The 16,056-nt window shown below is 54.1% G+C and overlaps 1 protein-coding gene across 1 annotated transcript in view; it reads right to left on the minus strand.

The window, feature by feature from the left end:
• The window catches only part of ABTB2 (ankyrin repeat and BTB domain containing 2), a 212,861-nt gene that overhangs the window by 10,815 nt on the left and 185,990 nt on the right, over positions 1–16,056 (minus strand). The window contains exons 4-10 of the mRNA XM_003919975.4: positions 11,612–11,764; positions 9,849–10,014; positions 6,111–6,200; positions 5,487–5,588; positions 3,187–3,283; positions 2,602–2,737; positions 577–806 (exon numbers count right to left, since the gene is read on the minus strand). Of these exons, the coding sequence (XP_003920024.4) occupies positions 577–806; positions 2,602–2,737; positions 3,187–3,283; positions 5,487–5,588; positions 6,111–6,200; positions 9,849–10,014; positions 11,612–11,764 (974 nt within the window). The remainder of the gene's footprint in view (positions 1–576; positions 807–2,601; positions 2,738–3,186; positions 3,284–5,486; positions 5,589–6,110; positions 6,201–9,848; positions 10,015–11,611; positions 11,765–16,056) is intronic.

The raw sequence follows: 16,056 nt of genomic DNA on the forward strand, positions 1-16,056 counted from the left end.
CCTTGTACTTTAGATGATGTCACCCCAGTTTTAGAAAAGGATCATTAGCACCAAACCCACAGAGAGAGGCGAGAATTGAGGCTGGGAGAGGTGATGTGGTGCACGGCTAACACAGGATCTGACCTGTCTGTCTGTCTATCTGACCGGCCTCCCTAGAGGACACCCAAAGTCCACAGACTCACAGACCCAAGGAGTGAAAGGTTAGCTGAGTGTCAGGCCTGCTGCCTCACAGTGTGGAGTCCTGGGGCTGCAGAGGCTCACAGTGCTCCACATCCCTGGGCTGTGACTGCGGAGGAATAGCAAAGCTCCAGCCAGGCAGAGTGGAGGGCCCGAGGGGAGAGGGCTGGGCCTTGACGCCAAGACGTGGCACTGCTGAGCACAAAGGCCCAGGGCCCCTCCTGACCTGGCCGTAGCAGGAGCGTCCCAGCCTCCACCCTGTCTGCGCTCAGCTGCCCTGGAGCTTGTCTGCCCTGCGGGACCTGGCCCTCTCAGGCCTGCTGGAGAGCAGCACAGGGAGTGACCGTGTGTGTCTGTATGCACGCACAGACATGCGTGTGCACGCCCGCGAGGCCTCACCCAGCGCCCTCAGCTCCATGGTGATGTCCACGTAGCCGTGCTCGGCGCTGTAGTACATGGCCTCCTGCAGGGCCTTGGTGCGGGTCCGGCTCAGCCGCACGGGCCCCTCGCTGCCGCTGCCCTGGCTTGACGTGTCGCTTTCCTCCACACCCTCGGCCAGGATCTCCTCCAGGGACAGCACGTCTGCTTTAGCCTGCTGCGGCTGCGTCAGGAGCTTCCTCAGGACATTCCTGCAGGCCCAGGGATGAATGAAGGCGAGGGCTGAGGTCCCACAGGCAGTGCCCGCCTGAGCTGCCCCCCACACCCCCTTGCCCCGACAGGCTGCTCTGCGGCATCTGAGGGCTCAGAGGTTCATGGTCTTCCTCCTCCAGGCAGGTAGGCCAGGGCTCTCAGGGTCACCAATCCCCATACACCTCCGAGAGGCAGGGCAGAATGCAGGGGGACCCACCCTTCCACCATCCTGGCATTGCTGAGAAGTCCCAGGCTTTGGGGCTGAGTGAACTCTGCCATCCCGGGTGAACCCTGACCGCTTTGGTATCTGTATTGCAGGGTGTCAGTATCACACTTTCCCAGGGTTAACGTGAGGCTGGTGTAAGGCTTTAAATGCAGAGCCTGAAACACGGCAGGTCTTCCTAAATAGCAGCTGACTCTGCATGTAAAAGCGTCTAAAACACAGGAAGAGCCCGGTAAGTGCTTATGTCCCTTCACGTTGATAAGGATGAACTGAAGATGAATGTCATGTAGAACTTCTTCACATTTATGAATGAAGACACAGAATGTTAGACCCGGTGGAGGACACTCCCCTGCGCTGCTGCTTTTAGCCTCGTCAGAGCCCACATGCATTGCCGTCACAGGTGACAAATCTGTCTTGCTCAAGGCCACTCTGGGTGGGGGTACAGACCCAGGACTTCTGGTTCCAAGCCTAGGCTCATTCTGTCACCTTCTGTGGCCTGGGGCTCTGGGATGGATGCAGCATGGGTGGGACTGCAAGATTACTGGGGGGCTGACCTGCTCCGGCACCACCTGGCAGACCCTCATACCTGCCAACCCATGGCCTGGAGGTACCGTTCCAAGGACCCAAGGTCCCTCCCAAGGGAGGGACCTCCTCATGTGTGGACTCTTGAGCTCAGGCAGTTTACAGAGCTGGGCACTGGCATGTGAAGGTGAACTAGCCACCCTGCCTGTCCCAAGGGTCCTGTGCTCAGAGTGGGCAGTCTCTATACATGGTGACGAGGCCGCCACCAGGGGATGCAGGCCCTGGGTGGGGTGGAGAGGCCTAGAGGTGGCGACGTAGAAGATGGATGGTGCCTGGAGGGTCGGGGCTGCTGAGGTGGGTGAACGTGAGGGTGGGTTGGAGATAGTCAGAGAGAAAAGCATTCTAGGGAAGGGGACCCCAGCCTGAGCACAAGCCTTGGGACGAGAACAGTGTCCGGGAATTGGAAGTCAGTGTCCTGCCAGCCAGCCCTGCTTTTCCAGCCCCATTTCTGCCCTGTAATCACCTCTTGTCTGGTCTCCTTCTGCCCCTCTGTGCTGCCTCTGACTTCGGCCGGCTGCTGTCCCACACACCCCTGGGGAGGCCTGGTCCCCACAAAGCAAATGCTACCATCTACACCTGAGGCAGGGTGCAGTTTCATGCCAGGAGCCTCTGCGTGGCTGAGCTGTACGCTGTCTGGACACCCAAGGCCACTTGGGCACTGGTGGACCACCAGCAGGTGTGGGAAGCAGTGTGGTCCTGCGTGGGCTGTGGCAGCTGCAGAGTGGTGTCTCACTGGGAAAGGGGACAGTCTTCCCTGGGCGTCAGGAGGCCCAGGCTCCAGTCCCAGCCCTGCCAGGAACCAGCTGCGGGGCCTCCCCCATCTCCGGCCCCGGCGCTGGCTCAAGGCCCTCATCTTTCTGGTTTACTCGCACACAGGCTTGGAAAGGTCTCCGGGCCTAGTTTTTTTGCTCCCATTGGGGAAACTGAGGCTCCTGTGAGCTTATTTCAGCGCCCTCACATCACATAGGGTAGGAATCCCAGGCAGGTACCTGTGGCCGTGGGCAGCTGAGTGGCTGAAGCAGTTCATGTCCTCATGGAGGGAGGAGCCCATGCCGTGGGCCTCGAGCATGCTGAGAAGCGGGTCGGCACCGCGGCTCAGCAGCAAACTGACCAGCTCGTAGTTTCCTGAAAGGGAAGGCGGGCAGCATGGAGGACACTGAGATAGTGGCTGCCAGGGCAGCTGAGGTGAAAGGGAAGGGAAAGCGGGATTCTTGCAGCTCTGAGTAATGGAATAAATCAGCAAACCCCACGCTCATCTGCATTTGGCAGATGAAGTGGAGGGAGAGGAACAAGGCTGTCCATGCCCTGCCCCTGCGCCCCCTCCCCGGGTCCCCAGAGGGAAGGGCCTCCCTGCTCCGCTGAGTCCTGCCAGATGCTGAGCCCAAGAGAAACTGATGGATGGGGCCAGGGGAAGCCCCCCAGTGGCCCAGAGAAGGGGTTTCAAGGACCGCTCCCCCACCCCCCGCCAGGGTCTGTGTGTGCCACAGAGACCCCTGCACGTCCAGCTGCATGCCTGGCCAGGCTGGAGGACATGCAGGGAAGGGCAGACAGAGCTTCCGGGCAGCAGCACCTACCTGCCGCAGAGGCCAGCTGCAGAGGCGTCTCCGCGTAGCTGTCCTCACCGCCGTTCACTGCCGAGCCCTCCACATGGGCACCAGCGTCCAGCAACAACTGCCAGGGGCACAGAGTGGGAGGGCACTGCTCAACATGACAGGGAGCACCTGGGAAGGGCCAGAGTGCTTTGGGGGACAAGGCCTTTAGTGCTCTCCAAGCATGTGACCAAGAAGACATGGTTCACCCCAGCAGCTGAGGAACTGGAACTTTAGAACTCTGGGTTATCCTCGGGGCTCAAAGTTTCTAGAATCTTCAACTCCATTCTTGTGGCTCAGGACCAAGCCCCTAAGCTGTTAGGACCTCTGAGCTTTTTCTGTCTTTCAAATGCTTTCCCATGAACCGGCTGCGGCCACCTTTCCGAGAACGAGAACTCGTGTGCATGAGCAGCATAGAAAATGTTGCCCTCAGACTGGGTGCAGTGCAGGAGGATCATGAGGTCCAGAGTTCAAGACCAGCCTGGCAAACATGGTGAACCTGTCTCTGCTAAAAATACAATATATCAGCTGGGTGTGGTATTGTATGCCTGTAATTCCAGCTACTCTGGAGGCTGAGGCAGGAGAATTGCTTGAACCCCGGAGGTGGAGGTTGTGGTGAGCGGAGATCATGCCATTGCACTCCAGCCTGGGTGACAAAGCAAGACTCCGCGTCAAAAAAAAAAGAAAAAAAAAATGTTGCTCCCGAGCTATGGGGTAAACCACGGCTCTGGGTGGCAGCAGGTATTGGAGTCAGAAGGAGCAGGGTACCAGTGCTGGCCACTGACCAGTGAGTAACCCCTGGCAGGTACTTCAACTCCCGGAGCCTCAGTCTTTCTCATCCACAGAATGGGAAGAGGGGGCCGCTTCCCTTCAGCTTCTCATGGGAGAGGTACAGCAGCTACCCCAGGATGGCAGATGGTGTGGCTGGAGCATAAAGTCCCAGTCTAGGACAGGAGAGGGCCTCTCCCCATGCTGGCAAGGGCTGACGCTGACAGGGGACAGACGGGGCAGGGTTAACAGATACCAGGCAGTTCCAGATGAGCCGGTCCTGGCTCTGCCTTGGGGCAGGGGTGGGGTCTGCGTTACTCCAGCTGGTGACTTTCAGCTCCCGTTCTACCTTCCCTGCCCAGCTGCTCTGGAGGGAGCAACTTTCCAGCCCTCCCAGGCTCCTGGAGACCAAACCTTCCTCCAAGCATGCCTGGCAGCCTAGGCAAGCCCCACCCGACATTTGCCTGGATACCAGGAGTGGAGTTCGGGCTGACCGTTCAATCCCACGGACTGTGTGGCATGCAGGACCGCCATCACTGGACATGCAGCAGTCAGAAATCAGTCATGGCCCCATTCTCTGCACCAGTGCCAAGGCCATGGAGGTGGGGGCCTGCTCACTGCGGCAAAACTGGGCACGAGTCCAGGCAAGCCCGGGGCATAGCCCCGCAGGCCCAGTCTGAGCTGAGGTTGGGATTTTGCTCCAGTCCTCATAAGGCAAAGGCAGCAGGATGTGGCAGCCAGTGGGTAATGGCCATTCACGGAGCCCTTGGGATAGGCTAGGGCTGTGAATCAGCCAGACATGATCCCCACCCTCAGAGGCCTTGCAACCTAGTGGGGAGTGAGGGCGTCACGCCAGCTCCCTGGAAGAGATGCCATGAAACCCTGTGCGTGCCAGCGATCTGAGGACCTGGGAGTGAGAGTGCATTTGGCTGGGGCGCCTGCTGGCATGGGGAGCTGCTCTGCCCACAGCTTCTGCTTCTAGAACCACCACCTGTCCCGATGCTAGCACAGCTACCTGGGCCGAGGTGGGCAACCTGTGGCTTGGCTCGACAGGTGAGTGGCACCAATCTGAGTCTGAGTCCTCAGGAACTGGGGAGGGGACAGAATTGCACAGACCGCATCACACAAAGCCAGCCCTGCAGTAGAATTCACGAGGGAGGAAAAAAGGGAAGGGTTGGAAAGATGGCTGGAGGCAAGAAAGCCGAGCTGGACCGGGACAGCCCCAGTGTGCCCGACCCGAGGAAGACAGAGGTTCCGGAGGGTAAAACAGAACCCTAGTGCTGCCTGGCCCCAGGTCCTGTTTCCTAAAATTCCACGTGTCCTTGCACTAACCCCTCTCCTTGAGGTAACTCAGGTGGGCCACTGCCTTACTGATCAGGTGAGCCGGCCTGAAGCAGTGCCTTTGGGGTCTCTGATTGAGGGCACCTGCCCACTCAGCTGAGGCTGGGGCTGTGCTTGGGGCCCAGCCCACCTGGTAGGCTGGGGCCACAATGTTCACCTGGACCACAGGAGCTCACCTGGACCACAGAGATGTGTCCATGCAGCACAGCAAATGTCAGCGAGGTCCAGTGCCGGCTGTCGGGGTGGATGGAAGGGTGCCTGGGAGAGTTGCTTGGAACCTGGAAAATACCACAAATCATGTGTGTTTCCTGGGCACCGGAATGAAGGGAGCGCCCTGCAGGGAGGGGGAACAGGAGTCAGGTAATGTTTGCCTGGAGCGCTGAGTGACAAGGCTCAAAAAGAGAGGATGGGTATTTAACTGGCAGTGTCTGCCCTGGGCAAAAGACGGTGGTGGGGCAGGGTGGTGCTTTATGCCTCAGAGGGAGGCAGAGCTAGAAGTATTTGGGGATGGAAGGAATGGCGGGAGATTAGGCTGGTCAAAGGAGAAAGATCTATAAAAACAGTGTCACAGCCTGTCTCTCCACGCAGCTCCCGCCTCAGCCCACTCCCTCTCAGACAGAAAGCCCAGAGCTTGGTAAGACTCCCCTGTGCTAACAGTGGCCTCTGTGCATCTTGTCTTTCTCGTCTTTTGATGCACATCAACTCAATTGCCCAAAACACCACACCCAGTGTTTGCTGGAGACCTCGGGGTGATCCCTGCTGGCCTAGGACCCGTGTGCAGCTCTGTGGGGCTTCCTCACCTGGATGTCCAGGTTGGCCCCGGCATCAATCAACATCTGGACCATCGCCTCGTCCCCCGCAGCGCAGGCGTACATCAGCGGCGTCATACCCTGAGCAAATCAAACACACATGCTAAACTTTTTGCAAATGGAACACAACACTGTGTACCCACAGGCCTCTGCCCCAGAAACCACAGATTGGGCCCCACCACCCTGTGCTCCCCTGGGTTTTGTGCTTCTGGGCTGCTGGGGACAGGGCATGGGGAGGGTGAGCGGGGGCACTGCCATGGGGAGCTGTAAACTTGGTACAAGTTATATGCCCTCTCTGTGCCTCAATTTCTTTGTCTGTAAATGAGTAATGACAGCAGCATCTTATCTCCCTCAAAGGGTTGTTGCGGACTGTGGATTAATATGTATAAAGTGCTTAGTTCAGAGTGAGCTTACCTTAATTAAGAACTACCTAATGAAAATACTCAGCCCTGGATCAGGAGATCATTGAAGTAGATCCTGACACTAAGGAAATGCTGAAGCTTTTGGATTTTGGCAGTCTATCCAACCTGCAGGTCACTCAGCCTACGGTTGGGATGAATTTCAAAACGCCTCGGGGCCCTATTTGAATCAATGGCTGTATTATTTTCAATAAACCTGGGACAACAGCAAAAAAAAAAAAAAAAAAAAAAAATACCAACAACACTCTGACAGCTAGTATGCCATAGAGTCTCATAGCACCATCCCAGGGCTGTGCGTGGAAATCACTGTGCCCGTGATTAGCATGCAGCCTCTCCCTCCATCATCGTAATATCCTGTTCTCCCCAGTTTACGGCTGAGGAGCAGAGAAGGGGAATTAACTGCCCAAAGTCACATAACTAGTGAGAGGTTGAACGCGGGGCAGGACCCAGCCTCCATAAGCTGTGAAGCCCATGCTTTGCGACGTCTCCCGAGACAGTAGAGGAGGGGTTTGACTTCAGCATCTTATGCTCCTGAGCAGTCCAGAGCGTTCCTGCAAGCTGAGTCCCACTGTCTCCCTGGGTTAGGTGGGCAGTTGGTGGGCCACCTCCCTGGCTGGGAATCCTGCTCTGTGACTGGCAACAGCAAAGGCCGTGGCAGCTGTTTATTCCGCGGCTGGGTCCCAGCGGGTGTTTGCCTGGTGCCCCATGATGTTATTTGTTAGGATTATTTGTGTGTAGACAAGATCTCCTTTCCTTATAAACCCTTGCCTAGTGCCCAGAGATAAAGCCATGGCCTGAGATTAATCACGGGGTGAGAGGACTGTTTTCCTCCAGATCATCCTATAAATACTAAGGTTTCTGGAACAAACAGGACTGAGCACTTATTCCTAGACGAAGGCCAACACCACAAAATAGAAATCTGGCTTTGTTTCATCTCCCTGTGGACAGGCTTGACTTACTTTTTTCTCCACACATCTGTACACAATTTGGAGTTTAAACCAAGTGATGAGCCCTGTGAGGAGACACTGCTTTTTCCCAGGTCCCTGTCCCCACGCACTCCAGGCATAGAAAGAGGCCAAATAAAACCAGGCTGGCTTGCAGATTTCAGGCATCAGCATCATATCGACAGCAATACAACTAAAACAATCATCATATTGGCAACCCAAACCGGAATGAACATTTACTGAGCGCCAACTCTGCGCTGGATGCAGGATTCCCCCTAACCCTATGTGGCAAGTGCTGCCATCCCCTATCTTACAGGGGAGGAAACTGAAGTGCCCTGGGGAGGCAGAGTAACTTGTTCAAGATGCTACAGCTTGCCCAGGCGCAGTGGCTCACACCTGTAATCCCAGCACTTTGGGAGGCCCAGGTGGGTGGAACACAAGGTCAGGAGATTGAGACCAGACTGGCCAATATGGTAAAATCCTGTCTCTACTAAAAATACAAAAAAATTAGCCAGGCGTGGTGGTGCACACCTGTAATCCCAGCTACTCAGGAGGCTGAGGCAGGAGAATTGCTTGAACCCGGGAGGCAGAGGTGGCAGTGAGGCGAGATCACACCACTGCACTCTGGCCTGGGTGACAGAGTAAGACTCAAAAAAAAAAAAAAGATGCTACAGCTCTTACATGGCCAGTAAATCGGCTGAAGCTAAAGTCCACGGGCTTCCACACTGTGCTGCTGAAGAAGGAAGACTCCACCAGGACGAAAGCTCCCACAGAGCCCTGGAACCTGTGTCGACGGAGAGGTCCCCAGGAGACCCCACAGCAGCCTGCCACCTGCCGCTGCCCTCTGGAAGCCCAGCACTGGGTCTGTGGTCCTTCCCCAGCCCCTGGCCCGGGCACACACCCTGACTGCCCCACCCCACGTTCTTTACATCCCTTTCCCTGGAATGCCTTGCCCACTCCTCTCTGCACCACCCCCGATCCTGCCCTCCCCCAGGCTTGGCTCAACTGCCTCCAGCAGGAACCCTCCCCTGGCAGCTCGTCCCATCCGTCAGAGGCCACACTGGCCTTATGGTCTGCCTGGAGCTTCATCACAGGCTGCACCGTGCCATCACCTCATCTGAGAACGCTGCCTTAACTGGCCACTGTCATTTAACTGCCCCCGCTCTGCATGGCCTTCCAAACCCCACAGGGCCCCTCTGCACACAGTGAGTGCTCTCAGCGCAGTGTCGAACACACAGGATATTCCACAGCGGTTGAGAGGCTGGGTCCGGCTGCTCAGATTCTCCACCCAGCTCTGCCCCTTACTAGTTGTGTGACCTTAGGTAAAGCAACCTCTCTGTCCCTCAATTTCCTCATTGATACAATGGGGAAAATAATAGTGCTACATCACAGGGCTGCTGTCAAGAGGAGATTAGTTCATCTATGTGAAGCACTTAGAACAATGCCTCGAACACAGTAAATGCTATCTAGATGTTAGCTGTTCACAACAAAAGTAAAAAGCAAAACAGATGCAAAAGTCAAAGCCTATCTGAATCTGTACATCACCTCCCACATCCCTACCCATTTTCATGCTTCATTTCAGTTCTCAGCACGTTCAGTCAGCATACTCTACATTTTTTTTTTTTTTTTTTTTTTTTTTTGAGACGGAGTTTCGCTCTTGCTACCCAGGCTGGAGTGCAATGGCGCGATCTCGGCTCACCGCAACCTCCGCCTCCTGGGCTCAGGCAATTCTCCTGCCTCAGCCTCCTGAGTAGCTGGGATTACAGGCACGCACCACCACGCCCAGCTAATTTTTTGTATTTTTAGTAGAGACGGGGTTTCACCATATTGACCAGGATGGTCTCGATCTCTTGACCTCGTGATCCACCCGCCTCGGCCTCCCAAAGTGCTGGGATTACAGGCTTGAGCCACCGAGCCCGGCCCATACTCTACATTTTACATGTCCGTGTTTCTTATTATCTGTCTGCCCCACCAAAGCGTTAGCTCCATGAGGGCAAGGGTTTCTATGCCTGGGCGAGTAGTCAGCACACAACAGGCTGTAACACAGGGTGGGCAACTGTATCCCTAGCTGGAGAGGAAGCTCACTCTCCTGGACTCATTCCTAGCCTTGCACCGCCTGGAGCAGTGGCCTGCTGTCCAGCCAGGGAAGCAGAAGCCACAAGACAAAGGTTTTCCAAGGGAAACTGGACGTCTCCAAGCTGACATTCCACTTGACCAGGCAGGGCAGGATTCAGGAGGTAGCCCGCCTCTTCAAAGAGCAGAACTGAGCAAGTCTCAGGGTTAGGACCCAGGGCCGCCAAAGCTGAGAGCTGAGAATTCGCAACTCTGGTCCCCATGCCTGGCCTAGCGGAGCTCTAGGGACATACCTGATCATCCATAGTGTTAACCCCATCCGGCCCCAGGGCCTCGATGGCTTGGTTGATGAGGTCTGTCCTCCCACAGTTGAGCATGCGGAAACCCAGGTCCTGGTTGAATTTTTCAGTAGCTGCTCGGGCATCCATCCTCCGGAAGGAACTGAAACAGTGTTCAGGTCTGCCCAGAAAAGACCCAAACGTGTGTGTGACTATGCAGACAGCAACTTTCAATGACACGACACAGATGTGTGAGGCTTACGTGTGGAGTGAGGATGAGGATGGGTGGGGAGAAGGACCAGGGAGTTATGATCAGATCAGCAATGACTGTCCCCATCATGTTCTGTGACATGAAGAGCACATATTTCTGCTTTTCTATAAATCCATTTTAAAAAGTGCCCAGGGGCCAGGTATAGTAGCTCACCCATAATCCCAGCACTTAGGAGGCAAAGGCGGGTGAATCACTTGAGGTCAGGAGTTTAAGACCAGCCTGGCCTACATGGTGAAACTCCGTCTCTACTCAAAATACAAAAATTAGCCAGGTGTGGTGGCGCACGCCTGTAATCCCATCTACTCAGGAGGCTGAGGCAGGAGAATCAATTGAACCCAGGAGGTGGATGTTGCAGTGAGCTGAGATCACACCACTGCACTCCAGCCTGGGCAACAGAGTGAGACGCCACCTCAAAAATAAATAAAAAAAAAAATAAAGACGTACTCTGAGCTCTTGCTGCTTCAAGTGGCAGGAAACAAAGACTCGTGTAAACCAATGTTATGGGGCTGCCCGAGGAGAAAGCAGCTCCCACCCGGACTCGTGCCGCAGAACTTGGCTGTAAACTATTTGTATGGAGCAGGCTGCTCTCGGCCTAGAAACGGTCACTGTGGCCAAGTTCTAGCATTTGGCTCCACATTCTTTCCCTTTCTACTAAAAATACAAAATCACCTGCACATGGTGGCATACACCCATAATTCCAGCTAAAACTGAGGCAGGAGAATCACTTGAACCCGGGAGGCAGGGGTTACAGTGAGCTGAGATCACACCATTGCACTCCAGCCTGGGCATCAGAACAAAACTCCATCTCAAAAAACAACAACAACAACAAAAACAAAAACAAAAAGATAAAAGGCTCTCACAGGCCAAGGATGGCCAGGGAAGCTTCCCTAGAAAAGCTCCTCAGCAAACGGGTCTACTATGAGAGGCACTTAGGGAAGGAAATTAGGAGCACAGGCATGGAGGCCTTATGGACCTGGGTTCAAATCTGAACACAATAAAGTGCTAGCTGAGTATCTGTGGGCAAGCTACTGTTCCTCTCTGACCCTCAGCTTCTTCATCTGTAAGATGGGCATGATCACCTCTTCTCTGCACTTGTCACGAGGACTAAGATAATGCACATAAAGAAGGGCTCACAGCACCTGCACCCAGGAAGGGTCCATGTGGTGTCAATTACAGGAACAGAGGAAAGAGCGGGCCCATTTCTGCCCCTCAGCCCCCAGGTATCCCAAAGAGTCAGATGTGTGGGTCTCCTGCCCCAATCCTAGCGTGGCTCCTCTACGCAGCAGACCAGCGGCTGCAGGCGTTGCCAGACAGCAGCCAAGGTCTAGAGTAGATCCGTTCCCATACTCAGGCTTGGCCTTTGCAGAGAACACCCTTAGAGCAGCTTGAATGCTCTGCAGCCCCTGCTCTCTGACCCCTCGCAGCCACCCGGGAAAGAAGGAACACTTGGGAGCTGCTGGGGGCGGGACATGGATGTTGGGGGCCCTCCCTCCTCCTGGGTTCCTACTTGAGCTGCCGAGGTTCACAGTCCAGACCAGGCAGCAGCAGCCGGGCCGCCTGGCGGATGTCGCCGCTGTCCACAGTGAGGCTGCGGCGGTGCTCTGCATAGGTGATGGCCACACGCATCCATTCCATGAGGGGCGGCAGCAGCATGAAGGGCCTGCGGGGCAGTAGAGAGAGGGTCAGGATGGGGGTGGGGTCCCTGTGGGGCAGCAGAGAGAGGGTCAGGCCTGAGGGGTTGCTCCCTGAACGGAGACCCCTTAAGCACACACCACATGCTCATAGGCGGCCACCAAGGCTGGTCACCCCTTGCAGGAGACCTTCTCCTTCTGCTCACAGAGACCCTGATTGTACCTGCAATGCACAGATGGAGTTTCCATCATGGGGCATTAGCAGAACCCGAGGGCCCTAGGGTGGCCCAGAGAAGGGGGATTTCCCAGTGTGTGGAACTGGGGACCCTTGTCCCCTCCAAAGAGGTCAGTTGGGGGTCCCCAAGTGTTCCTCTCCGCAGAGGGGAAAGGCTGCACAGCTAAGAGTCTCACAGACCCAGGTCCAAACCCAGGGCTGCCACCAGCAGTGTCACATCACTGCCCCCTCTGACCAGCGCACCCGAGCCTGTTTCTCCACCCGCAGCACGCGTGTGATACCTCCCCATTGAGGCTGTCACGAGGCCAAATGGGACGACACATATCACGCTGCCGAGCAGCATTAATGACCACTCCTTCCTCATCTGGCACCTAGGCCAAGTTGGGCCAACACCAATTCCTGTGCCAGGCCAGGGTTGCCCCCAGGTTAGCACTCAGAGAAGAGTAGCAGTCTCAGGCCCCATAGGGAGGAATGGTCCCAGCAGCTGGAGTATCACTAAGAGCCCGTGAGGACAGGGAGAGGTGGGGGCAGGCTCAGAGCTGCAAACTCCAAGGGGCACCGCACACAGGTCCGCTATGTGCCGCCAGGGAGCGCCACACGCACAGCCTGTGTTGGTTCCTGACTGCAGCTCAGGCCAGGCCCACCCCTCGTGGCCACCAACTCTGATTCAGCCAGGGAGGCGGGTCTCTACCAGTCTGGGACGCGTTTCTGTCCTCGGCCAGCTCTGGCAAGGCTCCTGAAACCCCTCAGGAGACCACTTCGCCATCCAAAAGACCTCCCCGCTGCCGAGGAGCCCGGACGGCAGCCTGTGGCTTCGTGACTCCATGGACGCCCACCTGCCCTGCCCAGAATGGATGGAGCTCTTCCCCGCTCTGTCACAGGAGCGAGATAGCCCTGAGGCCCTGTGCCTCCTCCCTCATGCTGTTCTCTCTGATGAAAGCCCAAAAGTCGGCCTCCCGGCTCCTGCCTGTTCCCAACCCCTCCCGATGCCACTCTTGTCCTTCCTTTCAAACTAAGCCAGGGAGCGGGGCAGACAGCCAGGGGCAGGCGGACAGGCCTCCAGCCATCCCAAGTCCGTCAGGGCTCTTGGAGCGTTCCGCCTGTGCTGTCACTTCAGTCTCTCCCCTTGACACGCAGCTAAGTGCTCCCGCCAGGAAAAAGATGCCTCCTTCCAGAGAACTCTCCTCAGCTATGAAGAAAGCCACCTCCAGGGAGTCAGCCAGGGCTGCCCTCGGAACCTCTATCTCAGGTCTCCAAAAACTCAAGTCATCTCCTGAGTTCCAAAAGTTTCTCTCCTCAAGGGCAAAGAATGCTTTTGTTTTAAACATTAGCAAACAAAATGAAATGCTCCTTGACTTAGGATGGGTTTACATCCCAATAAACCCATTGTAAGTTGAAAATATCCTAAGTGGAAACGCATTTAATACACCTCACCTAATGAACAGCCTGTCTTAAACATGCTCAGAACACATATATTTGCCTATAGTTAGGCAAGATTATCTAACCCAAAGCCTATTTTATAATAGGGTTGAACATCAATGTAATTCACTGAATGCTGCAATGAACATGAAACACAGAATGTTCACTGAAGCCAAGTGTGGTGGCACACGCCTATAGTCCCAGCTACTTGAGCCCAGGAGCTGGAGGCTACAGTAAAAAAAAAAAAAAAAAAAATGCTAGGTGAGGTGGCTCATGCCTGTAATCCCAGGACTTTGGGAGGCAGTGGTGGGTGAATCATGAAGTCAGGAGCCTGAAACCATCCTGGTCAACATGGTAAAACCCCGTCTCTACTAAAAATACAAAAATTAGCCGGGTGTAGTGGCACGTGCCTGTAATCCCAGCTACTTGGGAGGCTGAGGCACGATAATTGCTTGAACCCAGGAGGTGGTGGAGGTTGCAATGAGCCGAGATTGCACCAGATATGGGTGACAGAATGAGACTCCATCTCCAAAAAAAAAAAAAAAAAAAAAAGATTATTAGAAGAAAGTTTTGCTGAGTGATTAAAAGTATGGATGAACATCAGTAACTTACTATAATGTACCCAGGTTTTCAGTTATAGACCAAGTCATGTTTCTGCCCAGAAAAGAATGGTGTATAATTTTCAAGAGCCTAGTGTTGACTCATTAGAGTAGTAGCTGCAATTCAATGGGGGGAATTTGTGTAGTCTAGGAAGAAACAACAATCCATTCATGAACTATCCCTCTGTTTACAAGAGTTCTCTTAAACATAAATGTCCAATTCCCCCCAAATATTTTTAGATTTCACATTTTTTTTGTTTTTGAGATGGAGTCTCACTCTGTCGCCCAGACTGGAGTGCAGTGGCACAATCCTGGCTCACCGCAACCTCTGCCTCCTGGGTTCAAGCAATTCTCCTGCTTCAGCCTCCTGAGTAGTTGGGACTACAGGTGCACGCTGCCATGCCCAACTAATTTTTCGTATTTTTTTTCAGTAGAGACGGGGTTTTACTGTGTTGTCCAGGCTGGTTCCTAATTCCTGAGCTCAGGCAATCTGCCCACCATGGCCTCCCAGAGTGCTGGGATTACAGGCATGAGCTACTGCACCCGGCCCACAATTCTTATATTACAAGGCTGGAAGGCAAGCTTAGAGACATGCTTCTATACAACAGTCCTTCTGATTGCAGGACAAGCCTTTATTTAAACCATCAGCATTGGAGACTGAAGTGTAAACAGAAAGATACTCCGCAGACTTGCCAGCCATCCTTCCCTATTGCGGCCAACAGCCAAGACAAAGCCCCATGTGTGGCTACCAGATGTCTAAGAGGGCATCTCCTAGTTGCACTAGGGGAAATCCAAGAGGGAAATCATGAAGTCTAATCATGTGGCATTTTGGCTTATTCCCCTACTTTATGCTCCTTAGAATGCAGCACTTGGAAAATGCAGTATTGATGATTCTGGTGGGTATACACTGGGGATTGGCTCCTTCAGCCCTCACTTTCCATCTTGGCTGGAGACGTGGAAAGTTAAAAACTGCATTTCCTTTGCCAACAGGTGCGGATCATCTGAGGTCAGGAGTTCGAGACCAGCCTGACCAACACGGAGAAACCCTGTCTCTACTAAAAATACAGAATTAGCCAGGCATGGTGGTGCATGTCTGTGATCCCACCTACTTGGAAGGCTGAAGCAGGAGAATCGCTTGAACCTGGGAGGAGGAGGTTGTGGTGAGCTAAGATCTTGCCATTGCACTCCTGTCTGGGTAATAAGAGCAAAACTGTTTAAAAACAAAAAAAACAAAAAAGTAAAACCCACAAAAGCCCTGCATTTCCCAGACTCCTTTGCAGCTGGGATTCTGGATGCAAATTAGGTTTTATCATTAAGACATGCCGCATGAGAGTCGGTAAGTGAATGGGAGGCAGAGGCCATCTTTGTGTGCACATTGTTTTTGCTAGCAAACCAGGTCATGAAAACATCAGGTCTTCTTTTCCTATAGAACATTCCAGTCCAGTTTCCACCTACCTGAGACTTCAGAGGCAGTGGTAGTGATGGTGAAATGATGAAAGCAATAGCAAAGACTTTTTTTTCTTTTAAAAAAGCCTCTCACCTCAGCCTCCCAAATAGCTGTGACCACAGACGTACACCACCATGCCCGGCTAATTTTTTGTTAGAAGAGATGGGGTTTCACCAATGTTGCCTAGGCTGGTCTTGAACTCCTCAGCTCAAGTGATCTGCCAGCCTCAGCCCTCCAAAACGCTGGGATTACAGGCATGAGCCACTGTGCCTCTCGATTCCAGCTTTACTTCTGAATTGCAGCTCCAGAGGTGTTGTTCAAACTCATAGTTCTGGGGACCGTCTTAGAGGGAGCAGCTCGCCTGATGGGCGAGCTCATCATTCCTGGATGCTCAGCCTACACCCTGCTCCATGAGCTCTTCCGATGATTCTGTGAATGCCCAATTCCCTACATTAAATCATCTCTTGCTCAAAATACCTACAATACTTTCTGCTTCCTGAATTAAAAACTGATTAATACTTTCAATATAGAGAAATCTAGATGAGCCCTCTGTCTCTGGGGAGGTGGCTGGTGCCCACATGTATAAACAAGGCCATGCCAGCCCCCAAACTGACCTCTTCA

The sequence above is a fragment of the Saimiri boliviensis genome, chromosome 6 (assembly GCF_048565385.1).
Source record: "Saimiri boliviensis isolate mSaiBol1 chromosome 6, mSaiBol1.pri, whole genome shotgun sequence".
Taxonomy (NCBI): Eukaryota; Metazoa; Chordata; class Mammalia; order Primates; family Cebidae; genus Saimiri; species Saimiri boliviensis.